The sequence below is a fragment of the Nipponia nippon genome, unplaced genomic scaffold (assembly GCF_047370975.1).
Source record: "Nipponia nippon isolate SJK-2023a ecotype South Korea unplaced genomic scaffold, ASM4737097v1 scaffold_3, whole genome shotgun sequence".
Classification (NCBI taxonomy): Eukaryota; Metazoa; Chordata; class Aves; order Pelecaniformes; family Threskiornithidae; genus Nipponia; species Nipponia nippon.
The window spans coordinates 112,103,304-112,121,566 of NW_028262347.1; the positions used below are offsets into that span (position 1 = coordinate 112,103,304).

At 55.9% G+C, this 18,263-nt stretch overlaps 1 protein-coding gene across 1 annotated transcript in view; it reads left to right on the forward strand.

Annotated features, from left to right (window-relative positions):
• Positions 1–485: 485 nt before the first annotated feature.
• The window catches only part of TRIM8 (tripartite motif containing 8), a 29,775-nt gene continuing 11,997 nt past the window's right edge, over positions 486–18,263 (forward strand). Inside the window, exons 1-2 of the mRNA XM_009476011.2 lie at positions 486–935; positions 1,234–1,893. Coding sequence (XP_009474286.1) covers positions 1,324–1,893 — 570 coding nt within the window. The 5' untranslated portion in view covers positions 486–935; positions 1,234–1,323. The remainder of the gene's footprint in view (positions 936–1,233; positions 1,894–18,263) is intronic.

The following is an 18,263-nucleotide window of genomic DNA, read 5'->3' on the forward strand; positions in this document are numbered from 1 at the left end:
CCCGGAACCGCACGCTTCGGGCCGGCTCCTCCCGGCTGCCCGCCGCCGCCGCCGCCTCGCCCCTTCCCGGCGGGGCCGGAACGGGGGAGCCGCGCCGGGGGAAGGCGCTCCGCGGGCGGCCGGACACCCCTCCCTCCGCCCCGGCACCCCCGGCTCCATCGCATTGTTGCCGTCGGGGGGTGCGTGCCCCCCGCCGGCCATGAGGCCGGGCTAGGTCGGACCCCCGGAACCCTCTCCCCCTCCCCAGCCCCGCTGGAAGCGAGGGCAGGTTCCTTCGGGGGCCGCGGGGTTCAGCCCCCCCGGCCAAGCCCAGCCCCGCTCCCGTCCCTCCCCGGGAGCCTCGGACGAGGCTGGCAGGGCTGCGCTGGGCTGGGGTTTGCTCTGAATGACCGAGCTCTCCCATTCAAGACCTCGCAATCTCGAAGCAGGCGAGGAGGGTTGGTTTTTTTTTTTTTTTTCTTCTCCTTTTTTTTTTTTTTTTTTCTTTTTTTTTTTTTTTTTTTTTTTTTTTTTTTTTTTTTTCTTTCTTTTTTTCTTTGCTGCTCCGCCGGTTAGAAGCAAATCTCGGGGGCCGCGGAGAGAATTCGTTTTTTCGCCATCGTCATCGTCGCTATTATTATTATTTTTTTTTAATCTTCCTCCTTTTCCCATTTTGGATCTTAACCCTTTGATCTGTTTCCTTTAAAAGACTCTGATTCCCAACTCCCATCAGGGGGAGCGGGAGGAGAAATACAGGGGAGGAAAAAAACCCCCCGAGTGAGTCCGTGCTCTCAGCTGTTGGCCAGGTTGGTGGGGGACAAAAGTCCCTTTAAAATATTGAATGTCAGTTGCAAACCTAAGAAAAGAAAAATCCGATCCGGAGCGCTAAATTTAGGAGCTTTATATGGAACTTGGATTCTGCTGCTGGATTTTGTATGGATTTTTTTCAACCTTTGGTAAGTTTCGATTCACCTTCCGGGGTAGAAAGAAACAAATGGCTTTTAGGGGTGGTTAAGACTTTGGGCTGTAAATCCTACAATATCTCGTCGGGGGTTTTTTAACCGCTTGTGTTGCCTTTTTTTTTTTTTTAACGAAGCGATGGGGACGTCGCGTTTTCTCGCCAGAGATTCCTAGAGCGCTGCTCTGTGGTTTTATTTTATCCCCGGTTTTAAAATCTGCTGGGGTTTATTATTTATCGCGCGTGCTGCGGGGAGGGGGGAGCCCGGCCGTTCACCCCCAGGCTTCCCGTTGCAGGGAGGACAGACCCCAGCGTCCGCCCCTAGACCGCACTGAGCGACCGAAGCGGGTTGGGGGGGGAGACGTCGCCAGAGGCTGCCGGCAGAGATGGCTGAGAATTGGAAGAACTGCTTCGAAGAGGAGCTCATCTGCCCCATTTGCCTGCACGTCTTCGTGGAGCCGGTCCAGCTGCCCTGCAAGCACAACTTCTGCCGGGGCTGCATCGGGGAGGCGTGGGCCAAGGAGTCGGGCTTGGTGCGTTGCCCCGAGTGCAACCAGGCCTACAACCAGAAGCCCAACCTGGAGAAGAACCTGAAGCTCACCAACATCGTGGAGAAGTTCAACTCCCTCAACCTGGAGAAGCCCCCCTCCGTCTTGCACTGCGTCTTTTGCCGCCGGGGCCCGCCGCTGCCGGCCCAGAAGATCTGTTTGAGGTGCGAGGCACCGTGTTGCCAGTCCCACGTCCAGACCCACCTGCAGCAGCCGTCCACGGCCCGGGGCCATCTCCTGGTGGAGGCGGACGACGTGCGGGCCTGGAGCTGCCCCCAGCACAACGCCTACCGCCTGTACCACTGCGAGGCCGAGCAGGTGGCCGTCTGCCAGTTCTGCTGCTACTACAGCGGGGCCCACCAGGGACACTCGGTCTGCGATGTGGAGATCCGCCGCAATGAGATCAGGGTAAGTCGGACCTTTGTGGAGACGTGGGTTTGTCCGTCTTGGCGGGGGGATGCTGCTCTCCCTGGCTGCCCTCTTCCCCCACTGTGTTTGTTCTCCAAAGGCCTGTGTTTGTATAGGGCCTACACAAAATCCACCCCGGTGCTGTTCCTCCTCCGTCCGGTCCCCCCGTGGCGGACATGTTAGGTGGCCGCTCCAGCCCAGCAGTGACGGAGTCAGTGGGTGCTGGGGGGGCTCCCCGGGGAAGGGCTTCCACGCCGGCAGGCCTTTGGAGCCGTCCAGCCATAGGACCTGCGGCCGCTTGGGTCTGGGCTGCGCGGGGAAGGGTCCAGGTCCTGGGCCGGGGGGCGTTTGGAGGGGTTGTCTCCCTGGTTGCTGCTGGGGTATGCAGCCATTCAGGGGAAGGCAGAGCAGCCACCTGCGTCCGAGGTCGAGTCACCCCGAAATTGGGCTCCCCGGGGGGACAAAGCGGCTGCAGACCCCGTCCATTGTAAGGCCTGTGAATGTCAAACTGCCGGCTCTTCCCACTGCCTCCCGCCGGGGCCGCCATCCCCTTCCCCCCGGCGCTGCGAGAGCTTCGTGTCAGAGACCCGCGGCTTCTCGCTGGCGGGCATTGGCGCTTGGGGTTTGGCCAAATAATGTTTTTTTTTTATTAGGGGGCACAGGGCTGCCCCCCCTTCCTCAAGCAGCATGGGGCGTAGCGCTAGATTCGAGGGAAAGCGAGTATTTTGCTCGTGGCCAGACCATCTGGCGGGAGCTTTCACCCCCGGCTCCCCACCCCGAGGTTCGTGGTGGGCATTTAACAGCCCTGCGGGCAGCCCTGCCGTGACCCCACCGCCACCTTCCCCCCTCCCAGGGCTGACCCGCCGCTCTCCCTCCGACCCTTCGAAAGAGTCCCGGCGCTTGTCCGCCGAATAAATATTTAACAATGAATTGAACGGTGATTACTGTAAAATGGGGATGATTTCCTGTGTATTTTAATGTTGCCAAAATGAGTCACCATTTAGCAATTAAAAAAAAAAAAAAGTCATAAATAAAAATTGCAGTATAATTACTTTCCAATTGGATGGCCAGGCCTGGGAGGGGGGGGTGGCTCTGTGCGGAGAGGAGCCAGCCTGAGCTCACAGGAAGGTTATTTTCCTCTCCAGGTTTATTTGGGGGAAAACCAGAGACCTCCGCGGAGGTGCCAGCAGCTCCGCCACACGCGCTGGAAGGGGAAAGACCCAGGCAGGCTTTTGGAGAAGCGCTTTTCTGCTTCTATTTATAGGGAGTCATTTTGGTCTCCCTCTGCCAGGGTGGGGAGCCACCCCGGGAGGGCTGTGCGGGGCTGGGACAGGGCTTGTGTGTGCACTTCCCGGGAGCCTTAGCCAGGGACCAAAACTATTTTTCCAGGTCCTTTTCCAGGACACTTTGATCTCATCTATTCCCACTCTTCCTGCGTGGTTGGTTTTTTTTTTTTTTTTTTTTGTTGCTGCCGTTGTTATGGCTGGATGTTCGCTGCTCCTTGCGGATGTGCGCTGCTAATGACCTGGCAGAAAGCTGCCACCGGCTAGGCTGGATTTTGGCCATGGCTTGAAATTTTAGGATATGTGGCCAGACACCGAATGTATTGGATGGCTGTATTGTAGAGCTACAAACTTATTTCGTGACCTTGGCCAAAGCCTTCAGTACCTCCATCGCCGCGTTATCTTAATTTCCTTTCTCTGCGATGATAAGCTTGTCTCTTCCCGCTGGGCGCGTGGCTCGGTTGGGTGCTCGGAGGCCGGGGCAATGGAGGACAGCCCAAAGCTGGGGGACGGTGTGCCTGAGGGATCCCCCCTGCAGCTGAAGCAGTTCCTCCGTGAACCGACTGGAGTAGCGAAGAGCCCCAGGGAAAAACGCCCGGCAGGTTGCCCTCGCTGCGTGGCCTTGGGCAGGTCTCTGGCTGAAAGCCACCCCTCGCCAGCCGGCAAGGAAGGCGGCCGCCTTGGTTCCCGAATTAGGGTGCGTGCGCTCAGCTGGTGACGGCTTCCCGCCTGTGGGAGCCAGGCCCAGGATTCCTGGCTGCTTGCTCACCCTGCGGTGGTGAGCCGCTCTTGGAGCATCCCGGGGAAGGAGGGCTGGGGCTGGGGGGCGGATGAGTAATGCTGGGCTTGGGAGGTCCGGGCCCCATCGTGAGAGGTTTGTTCCATGCGTGGCCTGCGTTCGGGAAGCTGTTAATTGAGAAATGAGTCAAAGTTTTGAGGCTCGGAGCCCTGTCCTTGGTGTGGGGGACTTGAGAGCGTGGGGGGGTGCAACATTGACCTGGTGAGGTGGGGTGGTCCCCACAGCCCGGAGAGATGGGAGCCTGCAAACACGCTCCCTGTAAACTCACCTTTTTTTAGCATTTATTCTTCTGGCTCTGCTGCCAGCCCACCTTGGAGGGCATCTTACCACTGGTTACGGTCCGATTTGAAGGGGAAAAGGGGCTCAAAACTCCTTGGGGACAGCACCAGCGCTTTCTCAGCTGGTAGTTTGGGCAAGAATGCTCGTGCTGGGCGAAAGAGGCCGGAGGTGGGCGTCTGCAGGAGGAAAGAGGGTGTCTGTGGAGGGCTCGCTTGACGCGGAGGTGCACGCTTCGTGGGTTTGGGGGAAGGGGACAGCTCGGCATTAGGTACTGCACAAACCCGCAGAGCCCTGGCTCGGAATTGGTTGAACTCCACGGTGCAACCGTAATACAAACAGTAAATAAAATATGTGGTTAATCTTTCTTTTGTGGGCGTATAAAGCGCTTACCTCCCCTTCCCCCCTGTGAGATGTTTTCTCCTTTGTTTCCTGTTTTTGTAGCGCTTAAAGAGGAGAGGGGAAAAAAAAAGCCAACAACCTACCCTCTATTTTTTTTTTTTTGTGCTGCTTGTCGTTTTACTTGTGTCAAGGTCTCAAAATGAAACATTTTTTCTTCCATCTTTGCCTTTGCTGCCCCAGCCACGTGCCTCCCACCTGCGTGGGGGAACCTGCCATCTCCCCGGCTTCCAGGGTTGAAAAAGAAAGTTGCTCCAGCGTGAAATTGATGCGTTGCTTTTTTTTTTTTTCATCCAAAAAGGGGAAAAATACATTGCTGGGATTGGAGCGCAGGTCAGAAGGCAGCAGCCAAAGAAAGGGACTCACTTGCGGGGTATTACGGTGTTTGCCCCATCTTTGTGTGGGACATGGTTGATTGAGGCCAGGTACATCACAGCTTGCTTAGGGATGTCCCAGCAGCCTGCCCTCAGCTGGAGGTGCCACCAGTGGGAAGGAATGTGGGTGGAGGCTCTGCTCCCGTCTTGTTTCAGGGGATGGAGGTAGCTTTCCCTCTGACATAGCTTGCAGCGCATTTTTGGGAAATTGGGAAAAAATCCCTGGACGTTCTGAAGATCTCTGGTGTTTTTGAACGCTAAGAGGGAGAAAGCATGTTGTGGTGCTGAGACCTGTGGGAAAACATTGGGGATCCTTCTGCGGGCATGTAGGAGCAGCGCCCATTTGGCAAATCCAGGGGGACAGTCAGGGACTGGGCTGCTGGGCCCAGCTGTTCCTCGGTGGGTTTGGGCTTTCTTTCTTGGCAGCCCCCCGGATAAGCCCAGCTCAGGTGCTTTCTAAAGTATGGGAGAGAGGAGAGGTGAGCACTTGGTAGGAGCACAGGAAGAGATGAATCCAAGTCTGTACCAGAAACTCTGGTCCTTTGCCAGCGTTGGCCACCAGCCCCAGTGCAGAGATGGCCCGTGCGCTTTTCCTACCTGCCCCAGCTGGTCACTTCTGCGGTTCAAAAGCTCCAGGTCTCTAGAGAGAAAATGCCACCAGCTTTTCTTTGCTAGGTGGCCCTGACACCAGAGATGCCTTCCTGTTTGAAACGAGTCCCATGTCATATCCCCATGCTGCCGTCTGGGCCAGGGATGTTTTGCTGGGCCCTAGGGAGCCCCGGTGCTGGGGAGGCTGGGGTCAGCTCCACTGCCAGGCTCCTGGTGTGAGCTGCTGTAGGTTGTTTTACTCTGAAACAGGTTTGGTAACTTGCGATGGGCTGGATTTTTACAGGCTTACTTATTTTCCAGATGACTTGTTTATGAGGAGCGTGGCACGCAGCTCACTGTGGCTGGCATTGTGAGCCCAAGTGCCCAAGTGCTCGAGTGTTAATTTAGCTCTCGTGACTGTAGATGGTGTGGGCTGGTGCCTGGCAGGCATTCCCTATGGCGCTCTTTGAACATACCTGGTCCACGGGCGACTTTGGCAGTAGGTCTTATGAAGCTGGAGATGTGCAGGTTCTCCCTGCGCCCTCCATCTGAGCCTCCACCAGCACCCCAGAGCTGAACTGCCAGCCCAGTCCAGGGGTTAGGTCAGCCTAACCCAGGTCTCTCCCTCCCCGGCTTTGCCCATGCCCTGGTTCCTGCCCAGGGGTCTCGGGAGTCCAGCACCAGGCTCCTAAATGTGACTGATCATTGTGCCCTGGGATGCTGTCAGTTGGTCAAGCTGCCGTGATGAGTAATGACTCCTCAGGCCTTGGGCAGTCACAGAAATCCCAGCACCCACCTAGCCTTGCTTTCTAGCTCCATGCCGTTCACCACCATCGATCTGTCAGGCTTTGCTGCGCTGTGTTGTTAGGGGCAGCAGGGGATTTCAGTTTAACCGATAGCAGCCTGTGCTGCCCCAGAGAGGTCTCGGGGGGGCTAAGCCACCCTGCTGCAAACCCGTCTGGGTTTGCTGGCCAAGTGGCAGTGGGTGTCTTGGCGGTCCCAGATCTTTGGCTGAACTGGCACAGTCTCCTGCCTCCCCGGGATTTGGATTAAGGGCTTTTCTTCCACTGCTTTCCTGCTAAGCTTGAGTATTTTCCTCGCCCTTAGCCCATCGGGTTGCCAGCGGTTGCTTGCTCTAGACTTGCAGCTGCAAGCCTTCTATGTAGAGTCAATCTGAGAAGTGACAGCAGAGATGGAGGACGCGGGGAGGCAGCCTGGTGGGTTTGGGTGGGAGGGAGGAGGCTTGCACGGAGTGGACAGCTTTGGTAAAGAAGGGGAGTAGGACAGGGGCTGCAGCGGAGAACGCTCTCTTCCCGTGGGGGACAATGCTATGTGGATGGGTGCTGGTGAAGAGTGAAGGTGGAAGGAGGAGAGGGAAAGAGAGGTTCATCTGAGGACCTTGAGCTGCTTTGCAAGGGACAGTGGCGAATTGTAGCCTAGGCTTACCCCTGCGGTACACAGGGGTAGGTTGTACTTTGCAGGTGGGGATATCTAGGCACAGCCTTGCCCACCCATGCCAGACAGCCCTGGCCAGAGAGCTTTCCACCTTGAAGCCCTCCCTTGACGGTGGCTTTGAATGAGCCCCTGAGACAGAGGTGTCCTGGTGTGGTCTCTGAACCAGGAGGTGTAAGCCCAGCTTTGGCTGGTGATGAGGGCATAATAAACTTAGCCTGGACCCTCGTTTAGTCTAAATCCAACCCGTGATATTTATGTAAGCGTCATGTGGCTGCTGGCATGGAGGTGTGCAGCATGCCACTCTCGTCGAGCCCCATGAGCATGGTGGAGAGGGAGAAGTAGGGAAGACGTGGGCTGCAGGGGAGACCCGCTCTCCTCAAGCCCCACGAGCATGGCGGAGAGGGAGAAGTAGGGAAGACGTGGGCTGCAGGGGAGACCCGCTCTCCTCAAGCCCCACGAGCATGGCGGAGAGGGAGAAGTAGGGAAGACGTGGGCTGCACTGTGAGACCCTGGACTTCCCTCCACCCCTCAGCTTCGTGCCTTGCACGTGGGAGCTCGAGTGAGCCCTTCGAGGAACATGTGAGTCCCAGGACCGTCCTTCCCTTCTCCTCCCCTCGCTCAGCAAAGCACTGTCCTCGAGCTCTCCCGCATGCTCGGCCGGGCCTGGTCCTGCCGGAGGGGGGTCCACAGCCTCTCTGCTGCTCTGGTTTTTTCCTCTGGGGCCGAGGAATTGCCTCTGCCCCCGTCGGAGCAGGGGGAGCAGAAGGGGGTGGGAGGAGAAGGCAGATTTCCATGTCTCACAAAGGGCACAAGCGATCAGATTCGTGCAACTGCCCAAGAATAAAGAGGCTCTTACAGTGCTGGCTGCCCTGACCTCTCTCCTCTCTGCTCCAGAGGACAGCGTGTGACCACACAGGGATTTCTTAGCTGTGCTTTGGAGGGAGGCAGCGGGTTTTCTATCCCCAGATCTGTCTGCAGCTTGCCTTGCAGCATATTGGCCTATTTTTTGCTCGTTACCTATCTGTTTACTGGAAATCTTGGTACACGGTGGTAATTTCTTCTTTTCTTCTCTTTAATTTCATGTAATTGTTTTGTTTTTTTTTTCAATCTGACACTGAAATGGGGCTGAGAGCAGCAGTGCTTCCAGAGCAGGGACAAAAGTAACCAGGAAACACAGGGCAAGAGAGGAGGGATCGACATCGAAACAATGAAATAGCCAAGCAAGGAAAGACTGAATGCTCAATAGCACAAGCCTTTGCAGAAATGCCTGGCTAGTGCAGCATTTTATAATCAGCTTCTGTGCTGGGCTGGCCTGCAACAGTAGTGCGATGGGGGAGGAATGCTTTGAATTAGCTGGATGCCAGAATTAATTCTGTCAGAATTCAAATGTACATGTATGTACGGATTTATAAATAAACACTTGGAGCTGGATTCTGCTTTGCCACGCAGGCTCTGGGGCAGAATCTGGTCTGGCCTGGCTTTTTTTCTTTTAAAAAAATAAATGCTATGGATCTGGGCTAGGTTCTGGTGACTTTGTCAACTTTCTGCATTTATCAGCAGCCCGTAGGCTCAGGAGATGCTGGTTTGGTTGGAGTAAGGGGGATGGCTCGGAGGAGTCAGGGCTGCTGAGCTTGCTTGCAGTGGTAGCCAATTTTCTGCAATGAACCTCCGTTTGCTGGTGGAGAAGATGGGGCAGATGCTGGGGGACCAGTGGGGAGGTATGGAATGGGCAGGACCAGGGATGTCCTGCCCTTCTCTTTCCTCCGTGGAAGAAGGACTGACAGAGGCAGCCCCCCCTCCTTTGCCCAGCAGAGCTGCAGCCAGCGCGCGTGGGAATGGGAGGAAGAGATGCCTGGTCCCAAATACGGAGGGAGGGATGGTTATTTACAGGCATGAGACTCTGGGTGCACGCAAGAGTTTTTACATATGTCCCCCAGATGAACTTGGGGAAGAGGTTCCCAGTCCTGAATCCTTTCTGATAAGGACAGCTTCGGCCTGTTCTCACCAGAGGATCGCAGTTGTCCCTCTTCTGTCTTGTGATTTGCTTGTGATGGTAACATGAGCAAAGTTCCCAGCTCAGAGCAGCACCCTGCCACTCTGCAGCGGTGACGTCTGCGTAACACGCACTCGAAGTCATCCGTTTGCTGGGATGATGTACCAGAACTGTTAAAAAAAAATATATATATATATTAAACATGAATCAATTTAATTTCTCTGTTTCTTCTCTTCCCCCTACCTGTCCTTTCTCAATTCCTTGGTGTGTGGATGCTCTGGGGGGGCCGTCTCCGGAGCAGCCTGGGAAGAGCCGAGCTGCGGATGGCTCCAGATGAGGCAGTTGGCAGGGAGTGACGTTCCGGATGGCTGTGTCTCTCTGAAATATGAGCAAACGTTGTCAGACCAGCCGACTGTGTGATCCGGGGCTCAGGGAGGGCTGATCTGCCCTTTCCTCCCTCCACCCATCTCTCCCTGTGCAGGATCCCCCATTTGCTCGGCATCAGCCGGTTCTCCTCTCCCTGCCTGGGTGACCTGGAAGCTTCATCCTAGAGCTGGGGCTTTGGAGAAAGGGAAGGAAAATCCCCCATATCCTAATGGAGGCAGTGTTTTCCCTCACTGTACAACAGCTTAATCCAAACCCTCATTTGAGCCAGTTATTGTGAGGCTTTAAAACCCCGTCCCCTGGAAACTAGTCTCTCACCCCCTTCCCTCCCAGTTGATCTTGGTCGGTGGAGCTGAGCTCCGGGGTTTGGTGCTCGGCCACACGCAGACACGGATCGATCGCGCTGGGGGGGCGGGTTGATATTTTTGTGGCAATGGTTTTTATTGCTGGTTTTGGTGGTGGCTGGAAAGTCAGGGGGGTTGGCATGCGCTGTAATGGGCTTGTGCGTGTGGCAAGGGGAGAGAGGGTAACGCGATCGCGTCCTTCTGCTCATTATCCTCTTGCTAGCGGGGGGGTGCCGCATCCCTCTCCCCGTCCGAATCCGCACGGAGCTGCCGGCTCTGCGGTGGGAGCTGGTTTTCCCTGCAGGTGAACTCCTCTGCGCTCAGACAAAGGGCTGGGGGTGCCGGTGCCTCCCTTTGTTCTCCTCCTGTCCTGGTGCACTCGCCTCCGACAGCAAAAAGCCCCTTGAAGCATGTCTTTCAAATGGATGGAGCGGAATAAATGCGCTGCGAGGTCTCTGTCCCCCTTGCAAACCCTTTGGGGTGTCTGCGCTCCCTCTTCCCGTGGGTATTGTGCTAGCCCCTTAGTGATGGGGGTGGCCGGATTCGAGAGGGAATTACTGCAGCTCTCCTGCCACAGCTGCACTGTGGTGGCTGGGTGGCTGAGGCCCACGAGCCCTGTTTGGGTCAGAGGTGGTTTGGTTGTAGGGGATGGGGACGGGATCTGCCCCCTACAAGGGAATGGGAGCACATTTGGGGGTTGTTTTCCTCCCTCTGCCTGCTGGCATCCTGCATGACAGGGCATACAGGCAGGGGACTGGAAATAACGCCTTATGTGTCGTGCAAAGACCACCCATTGCCAAACGCATCTCCTGAGGGGGTGAGCCCAGCAGGTAAAACCACGGCCTGTCCTCCAGCAGAGGATTTTGTAGCATTTTACTTACAACAGGGGAGAAAAAGGTCAGTTTAATCTCTGCAACAACCTAAAATCTGGGTAGGGAAGTCAGGGTGTTACCCTAAAGTAGAGATAAGCAGAGGTGGGGGGACCTGCTAGGGAGTTGGGAAGTCCGTGGCAGCGTGGGGAAGCAATCCTGGAGACTTGGGCTTTCTTTGCTGGTAGTGGTACCTTGCCGAACACGGACCCTGCTAGCTGCCCCCACCCAGGCGCTTCCTCCCCTTGTCCTCCCCAAGGTTGGCTCCTGGCTACTGCTGTCATCTATGAATGCACATGGTACTAATCTCCATTTATCAAAGTGCTTTTGCAGCAATCTGATAAACAATACTGAGGCAACGAGCAAAAGCTAAACCTTCCTCTATGCATTAAAACTGCCTGCTGGAGCCTTCCTGAGGAAATGTTCCTCCTTCCCAAAACGCAAGGCTCAGCTTTGCAGGGGAGAGAGAGACAGGAGGCATCCGAAAAAACAACCGTCATGCACACACTGCACCCAGTAACTGTAGACACAGAGATTTGAGGAAAACCTTGTGCTTCCCAAAAGGTGGAGGCTGGGAACATCTGTCAGCTTGGGTGGAAGATGGAGGAAACCAGAGGAGTGGAAAACTGTGGGGCAGCAATCCCAGGTATGTCCCATCCATGGGGTGATGATCCCAGGCATCCTGAATCCCAGTCCTTACGGCTGCTTTGCATCCGTGGAGCCTGTCTCTTGTTCTGCCCGGCGGAGGGAGCAGGCGTTAACGTTTTGAAGGTCAAGCAGAAATCACGAGCTGGCCCCGAGGTGTGGCTGTGCTAGCCGGCAGGTAAGGAGAAGCCACCACAGAACTGAGCTAGCAGCCAGGTTTCTTTGTGGGTGCAAGCTCATCAGGGGATGAGGAGCCGCTATTGTTGGTCCTTCTGCTCTAGAAAATGGCAGCGCGTTCACAGCTAGAAATGGCTTCTCTGGTTGTACCCTGCATGCCGGCACTGCCCCCCCAATCCCTGTGTGGCTCTCGGCACGTCCCGTAACCTTTGTGCCTCCACCGCATCCTCTTTAAAAGAGGATAATGAAACTGAAAGGGGGAAGCAGCGGGCACTGGAGGCACCTTGGACTGCTGGGCTTGATAAAGCACTGCTGGTCTGCCAGCAACCTGAGGAGCAGGATTTTTGAGTCAGGAAATTAAATGCCAGGTGGGGAGAGGGCATCTGGCGAAAGCTGCCTCATTTGGGGATGGAAACTGAGCCTCGAATATGGCTCGCACGAATCGGCAGGACTGGAGTTGAGCAGAGCAGTTCCCCTGGCTCCCCGCAAGGATGGAGCCAACTGAGGACTGAGCTGCCGAGCTCCGATCGTAGAGTCAAACCTGGAAGATAAATGATACTTCAGGGGCCTGAGATCAATAATGTCAAAAGCTGGTCCGTAATCGGGCGAGATTAAAAACCAATGACAGGCCTCCTCCTAGGAGCAGAAGTCAGCACGTTGAAGGAGAGCAGCAGAGTTTTCACCTTTAGTTATTCCCTGGTGGTGTCCACATCCAAACCCCACCTTCCCAGGCTGCACCCTGCAACATCAGCGATTCCCCCCCCTCAATCAACACTGACCAGATCCTGCAGGTCCCCTACGGCCACCCCCTCTTCACTGGTCCCCGTGCAGCTGGTCCAGAGCACTCCTGCCCTTGGGAGAGTGGCTGAGGTGAAGACAAAAGCGATGCAGCCTGGTGCTGGCTGCCAGCTGCTTTCGCTGCTGGGGCATGAGCTGGGCCCGTGGGAGGCAGAGGAGGGGAGGAGAGGCTGAAGCAGGAGGTCACATTGATGCTGTGGGTACCGCGATGTGCTGTGTGTTGTAAAGATGCTCAGCTTTGGGGAGCACACTGGGGAGAGGAGTTTGGGAAACGAGGGCTGCAGATGACTCTTGACTTTGTCCTGAATACATTGTGTTTTTACCTGTATTTATCAATTAACGAGTGCTGCGAGCGTTTAGCCACCCGTGGGCAAGAGACAGTCAGGTGGGGTGCGCGGTTGTGCCCGTTTTGGGGGCGGTGGCATTCGAGGTTGTCACAGAGGTGGCTTTTCTCCTGGGTGGGCGCTGGGCAGGGGGCTGTGCCCCCGCGCTCGGCTGGAGCGTGCTTCCTCCGGTCGGCAGCAGCCACAGTCCGACCGAGGTGGAGGAGATGGAATTGATTTATTTGCAGGAGCAAATGGAAATAAACTCGAGTCCCTTTTCTCTGTGCATCCTTAAAGGGGTGCACGCTCCATCACAGCTCCGCAGGGCAGAGCCACGCTGGGGCTCCTGTGAAGGGCGCTGGGAAAAAGGATGTTGCCTCTCTTTCCCGAGCACAAGGGCGATTAAAGGAAAAGGGGCCATGCCGCTGCCCGTCGTGCACACACGCGGAGCTGGAGATGGAGCTGGAGATGCCGCTTGCCTTTGCCCCGGGCTCCTCTTCCCCTTCCTCCCCGCTCCCCCACCCCTTCCCCGCCAGGAAGCCTGGCCTTTGTGTGAAGTGATGCCTCCTGACATCAGCCAGGCGCCGCAATTTCCTCCGCAGCGGGAAGGGTGAGCGGGCAAGGAGAGGGGTGCCACGCTCCCCAAGGGGTGACATACGGTCCTGGCCTTGCTGGAGCGTGGGGCGGCAGCACTCGGGGGGAGGCTGCATGCCCGGCCGGGATGCTGCGGGGAGGTGGTTGCCCCCAGCCACGCCAGTGTGGTGGTTCGGTGGAGGTTTGCCTGTTTGTGCTGCTCTGCCTGAAAGCACCGTGCCAGTGTGTTGCTTCTTGCTGCCTGTGACTCTGATTGCTTCAGTGGCATCTTTGTTTGACCCCTCTAGGGATGCAGTGTTGGGCTCTATGTAGCTGAAGCTCGGGCAGTGCCAGCTGTGGGGTCTTGCTCTGGAGTCAGTGGCCCGGGGCCATGGAGCAGAAGTGGAGGGGCTCACAGCAAGGCAGGAGCAGGGCTGACATCTCCTGCGGCCCAGGCCTGCACCTGAGCTCTGGGAGCATCTTGCTGTCCGTGCAGACACGTCGCTTCGGCAAGGGCAGGGCGCAGCTCGGCTGCGAGGGGCTTTGCGGGGTGTGGGCTCTTGGCTGCTCCTTGGAAAGGGGCTAATGCAACACATGGGAATTGGCCAAGTGCCTGCCAACAAGAAGCTGCGGCTGGCACTTTGCCACGAGCTTGGGGGCTTTGCATCTCTTTAATTCGAGACGTGTTTACTGGCGGATGGCGTTTTGCAGCTGGCTGGCTGAAAACTACAGGTCCCAGCATGCTCCCTCGCATGTCGCATGGCTGCTGAGCTTTGGTGGGAGTGTGGTACCACGGGGATCGTAGTCTCGGTGCTCACCGCTGCAGGGGTTATGCTGCTGCGGAGAAGGGCTCTGGTTCAGCATTGGTGGGCAGACCCAGGCTGTGAGACACAGGGCTGGTCTCTGCCTCCTGCTTTCTTATCATCCCGCCACCCACTTGCTCGATGCAGGATCAGATTGGCCTTTTTATGTCACCAGGCTGGGGAGGGGATCTGGTCCTATTCTTACTCGTTTGCAACGTAAATATTTTGGTCCCGAGCGCGTTGCTGGGAGCTGGGTGTCACGTTGAGGAGTGTGATTCATTCATGCTGTTGCTGTTCGGAGCACAATGAGGCAGCCTTGGGACCGGTCCCAAAGATTTCCTGTGATCGCGGCTGGTGGGGAATTTGGGACATCACGTTTGACTAAGAGCCCTCTTCGCGCGATTCCTGCAAGCCAGAAGTACCGTGCTGTGCCCAGCATGTTCAGGGCTTGCCACCCCCAAAATGCAGTGGGTGCAGGTGGCTTGCGTTTCCAGAGGGAGGAAGAATGGAGAGCAAGGCTGAGCTCCGGCTCTTGCCTTCCCCAGCTGCTGGTGTGCAGAAAACATTGCATGGTTTTGGGCTTTGTGCCTGGTTCCAGCCAGCCTAACAAATAAAGGTACAAAACAATGCAAGTTCAAAACCTGCTGCATGTCAAGTCTTGGAAGGGGCTCCAGCAGAGTTTCCCTGGTGGGGCCAGCATCGCACGAACATCCATGTGTGTTTTAGAGGGACATGGGACAACCTGAGGCGGGACGCTGGGCAGATGGGCGGGAGCACTGGAAGATGCCTCTCCATCCCTTGCCTCTGCCACCGATGCTCTGCTGCCAGAAAAGGGACCTTTGCACCCCCAGTTTGGTCACCGGCACAGGATGGGAGGCACTGCGGCACCCTCCACCCCAGGGCTGGCTCCCTCCGTCCCCCTGCGCATCGCTTCGTCCTCCCCACGCCGCTGAGAGCCAGGTGCAGCGCCCAGATTTGTTCTGGCATCCTTCGTTAGACGGTGTTTGTTCATGCTGCATTTTTCTTTTTGCTGGCTTGTTTGGACATGCACTGGTACATTCACGGCACTCAGGCAGTAATGTGAGTCTCTTTCCCATTAGGAAAAGGGCCAGGATTTGGGGGGCCGGCAGGGCGGCTTAAGCAGTAGTTTCTGAGATATTTCCTTCTGCCGCCACACCCTGCGTGAAAGAGCAATATCCACGGCTTCAGCTGCTATCGCAAGGCTCCAAACGTCTCTCTTTTAATATAGATTGGTATCATTTTGCATTTTAAAGTAAAAACACGCTGCAAGCTGCAGACAGCTGTTGGTTGGCAGCTTTGTTTGAACATCTGGTATTGCTGGGCTGCTGTTCAGCACGATCTAACTATGGGATTCATAAAGATTGTAATCCGGGCTTTCAGATTCTCAACAGCCGCCTCGTGAAAAAAATGGGGGAGAGAGAAAACCCAGCGGGGAAGTGGTCCTCGGCATTCAGCAGGTCGTGGTCCGTCCGCTCTCGGGTGCGGAGTGGCTGATGGGCTCGCTGTACGTCGCCTTGGCTGCCCGCAGGTGCTGACGGGCTGCTTCCAGCTTGCAAAATGTTGGGCGCTGGGGAGCTGTAGAAGTGCAAAGTCCTCTTTTTTTTTTTCTCCCCCCCCCCTTTTTTATTTTTTCCAGCTTGTGTGCTGAATCCGATTGAGTGTCATACTCCTCTGGGTGGTGTCTGGTGCTGGCGAGCTGAAGCAGCAGATTCTGCTGTGGCTTTGGGTAGCTGTTTGTAACAGTTGTCTGCAGCAGCAGGACTTGGTTTCTTTTTCTTTAAAGTAAGTGATGGAGGAACCAAGGCTCGGAGTAAACATCTCGGCATGTCAAAACCTCGTTTCCAAGAGAAATTGAGTCCCCTTTTCTTCTCAACTGAAAGGTTGAGATAGCCACCTCTGTAAGTCCCATCCATCCCTCTGTGACTCAGGCACTTTCCTTGGCACCTTTGAGAATTAAGCAGCCTCTAAGCCCCTAACGGGTTTTATAAATCTTGTTAGTTGATCTGCATTTTTGCAAAGCTCTTTGAATCCAGCCTATTGGCACATAAGTCACCTTGACTTTCCGCAAGGCTTTGACTCCCAACTCACTTTCAGGCTCCATTTGTCAGTTGGAGGTGCACAAAAACGTCCCCCCTTATCTTTATTAGGAAAAAAAAAAAAGCTGCCTGGAGAAATCTAGCTGCGCTTTAGTTGGTGCAAGCCAGTAATAGAGGTGCATATAAACCTGTTCTGCCCTTGTTTGTGTTGATTTAACTTACCAGTACAAATTAAAACAGCCTTGAGCGGTTGGAAGTTTAACTAGATCGGTTGGGAGGAAAAAAAATAAAATCATGGCCTTTAAATCAAAGCAGGGTTTTCTTTCTAGTGCTGCCCTGAGCCCAGAGAGGGGCTTTGTGCCGCCCACGCAGCCGGACTCTGGGTCACCAAATGATGGCGTTGCCTTTGCACTTATCGGTGGTCTCGTGGCTGGGACGCGTGGGTGCACGCAGGTATTGCTGCGGCTGCTCTGCTCCTTGGTGGTATCCTGGTTCCCCCAAAAACCTGCTCCTGCATCCAGATCCTCAGTCTGGGCTCCCTCCGGAGCAGAAATTAGAAACTCGGGGGGTAGGGAGCTGAAGTGGCTGTTGTTCAGAGCTCGGGTCTTCCCGTGGTGGGGCTGAGCCGTGGCGGGCGCAGAGCGGAGGTCTTCAGGCAGGGGAGAGGCAACTCAGCCTGCAGTGGGAGGAAGGGTGGAAGAGGCTGGCTGTGTTTCACCCCTGCAGGGAGAAAGCTCTGAGATCACACAGGCCAGCTGGATCTTGAATCCAAGATGTTTATTTGGAAGAGGGAGTGAGGGTTTCTCAATTTTGCAGGGGCTGCAGATGGGGGTAGGTTTGCTGCTAAGGGATGGGAGTGGGTCTTTGCAGGATGGCTGCTTTTGAAGGCAAGGCATCCCGCCAGCCGCAGTTTGGGGATGACGGGCCGGGACCCTGAGATTGCAGCACGTTGGGAAGATCTTGGGATTCAACAGAGCTAGACGAGGCTGGGACAACAGCAGATCGAGGCAGGATTGGGGGTGCTGCCAAAGCCTGTTTATTTTTTTGTGTGGGTTATGGAAGGAGCGGCTCACAGATGATATGTCAGAGCAACACGGCTTGTGTGAGGAGCAGGAGTTTGTTATTTGACCGAGAGTTTCAGCACTGAATGACCTCCCATTTCTGCCCAGACTGCCACCACTGGAGCTGGCAGAGCGCTTGTGAGAGCCAGTTGGGGGAGATAATCCAGCTGTAAAGAGACTGCTTTTTTTTACTGGCTTAATTTTTCGGCTGGATCCGTGGTCAGGAAGGAGCAGATGTATGAAAACAGACAGAATAGGGAGAAAAGGAGGTTAGGGCTCCCGTAATGTACATGTAAATTGACTGAAATGTTCAAGAAACCAGAAGCACAGAGCATGCTGAAGGTGGAAAGGGGAGGACTTCTTACACGATCTCTTAGGCTCCGAAAAACTGTGAAATCTGGTGAATCCCAGTTGGTGTAGCTGCAGGGCCCAGATTTTATTTTCTGGCATGGCGGGAGGAAGCACAAGGCGATGTTGGTCATCGAGGCCAGGTGTGCTCCAGGTGTTGGTGTCAGTCTGAGGTCCCAAGTGGCTGGAAATGGTTGCTCAAGACGCTTGGGTCTGGGTGTCTGAAACTTTCTGGGATGTTGCAAACCCCTGTGCTTTCCTGGAGCGCCCCGGCAATGCCCTGGTGCTGGTGCTCCGGAGCTGGTTGCTCAAAGGGCGTTGGGTGCTGCATCGTGCTGGGCAGGGCGGGCTTGTGCCGGAGACTGCTCAGCAGCAGGGTGAATTTCGGCACTGACTTATAAGCAGCCCCAAACCAGGACATTTTCCCCCTAAAACTGAAAGCGGGGGGGGGGAAGAGCTCCTCCGTCGCATCCCTGGTGGCGGAGAAGATGCGGACCTTGTCCTTCATAAACATGGAGCTGAGCCCTGTGACTCCCCCTGGCTCTCCTTGCTCCCAGGCAAAGGCGGTCTGGACTGTCCTCCCTCCCGAAAGCTGGCCGGGGAGGGCTGCTGGCCGGCATCCGCGCCCAGGCCTGGGCGGGGATCTCCTCTCCCTCCCTTCCCAGCAGAGAGAAAAAAGATTTCTCGAGCTCCTCGCTGCCCCAAGGGCCTGGTTGTGTGGGCAGCTGCGGCCCCAGCAGCTCTCAGAGCTGGTCTCTCCATCTTACTCCTGCACCACCCAAAAGCACCTGCTGTCCCTGTGCCACCGGGACACAGCGCGG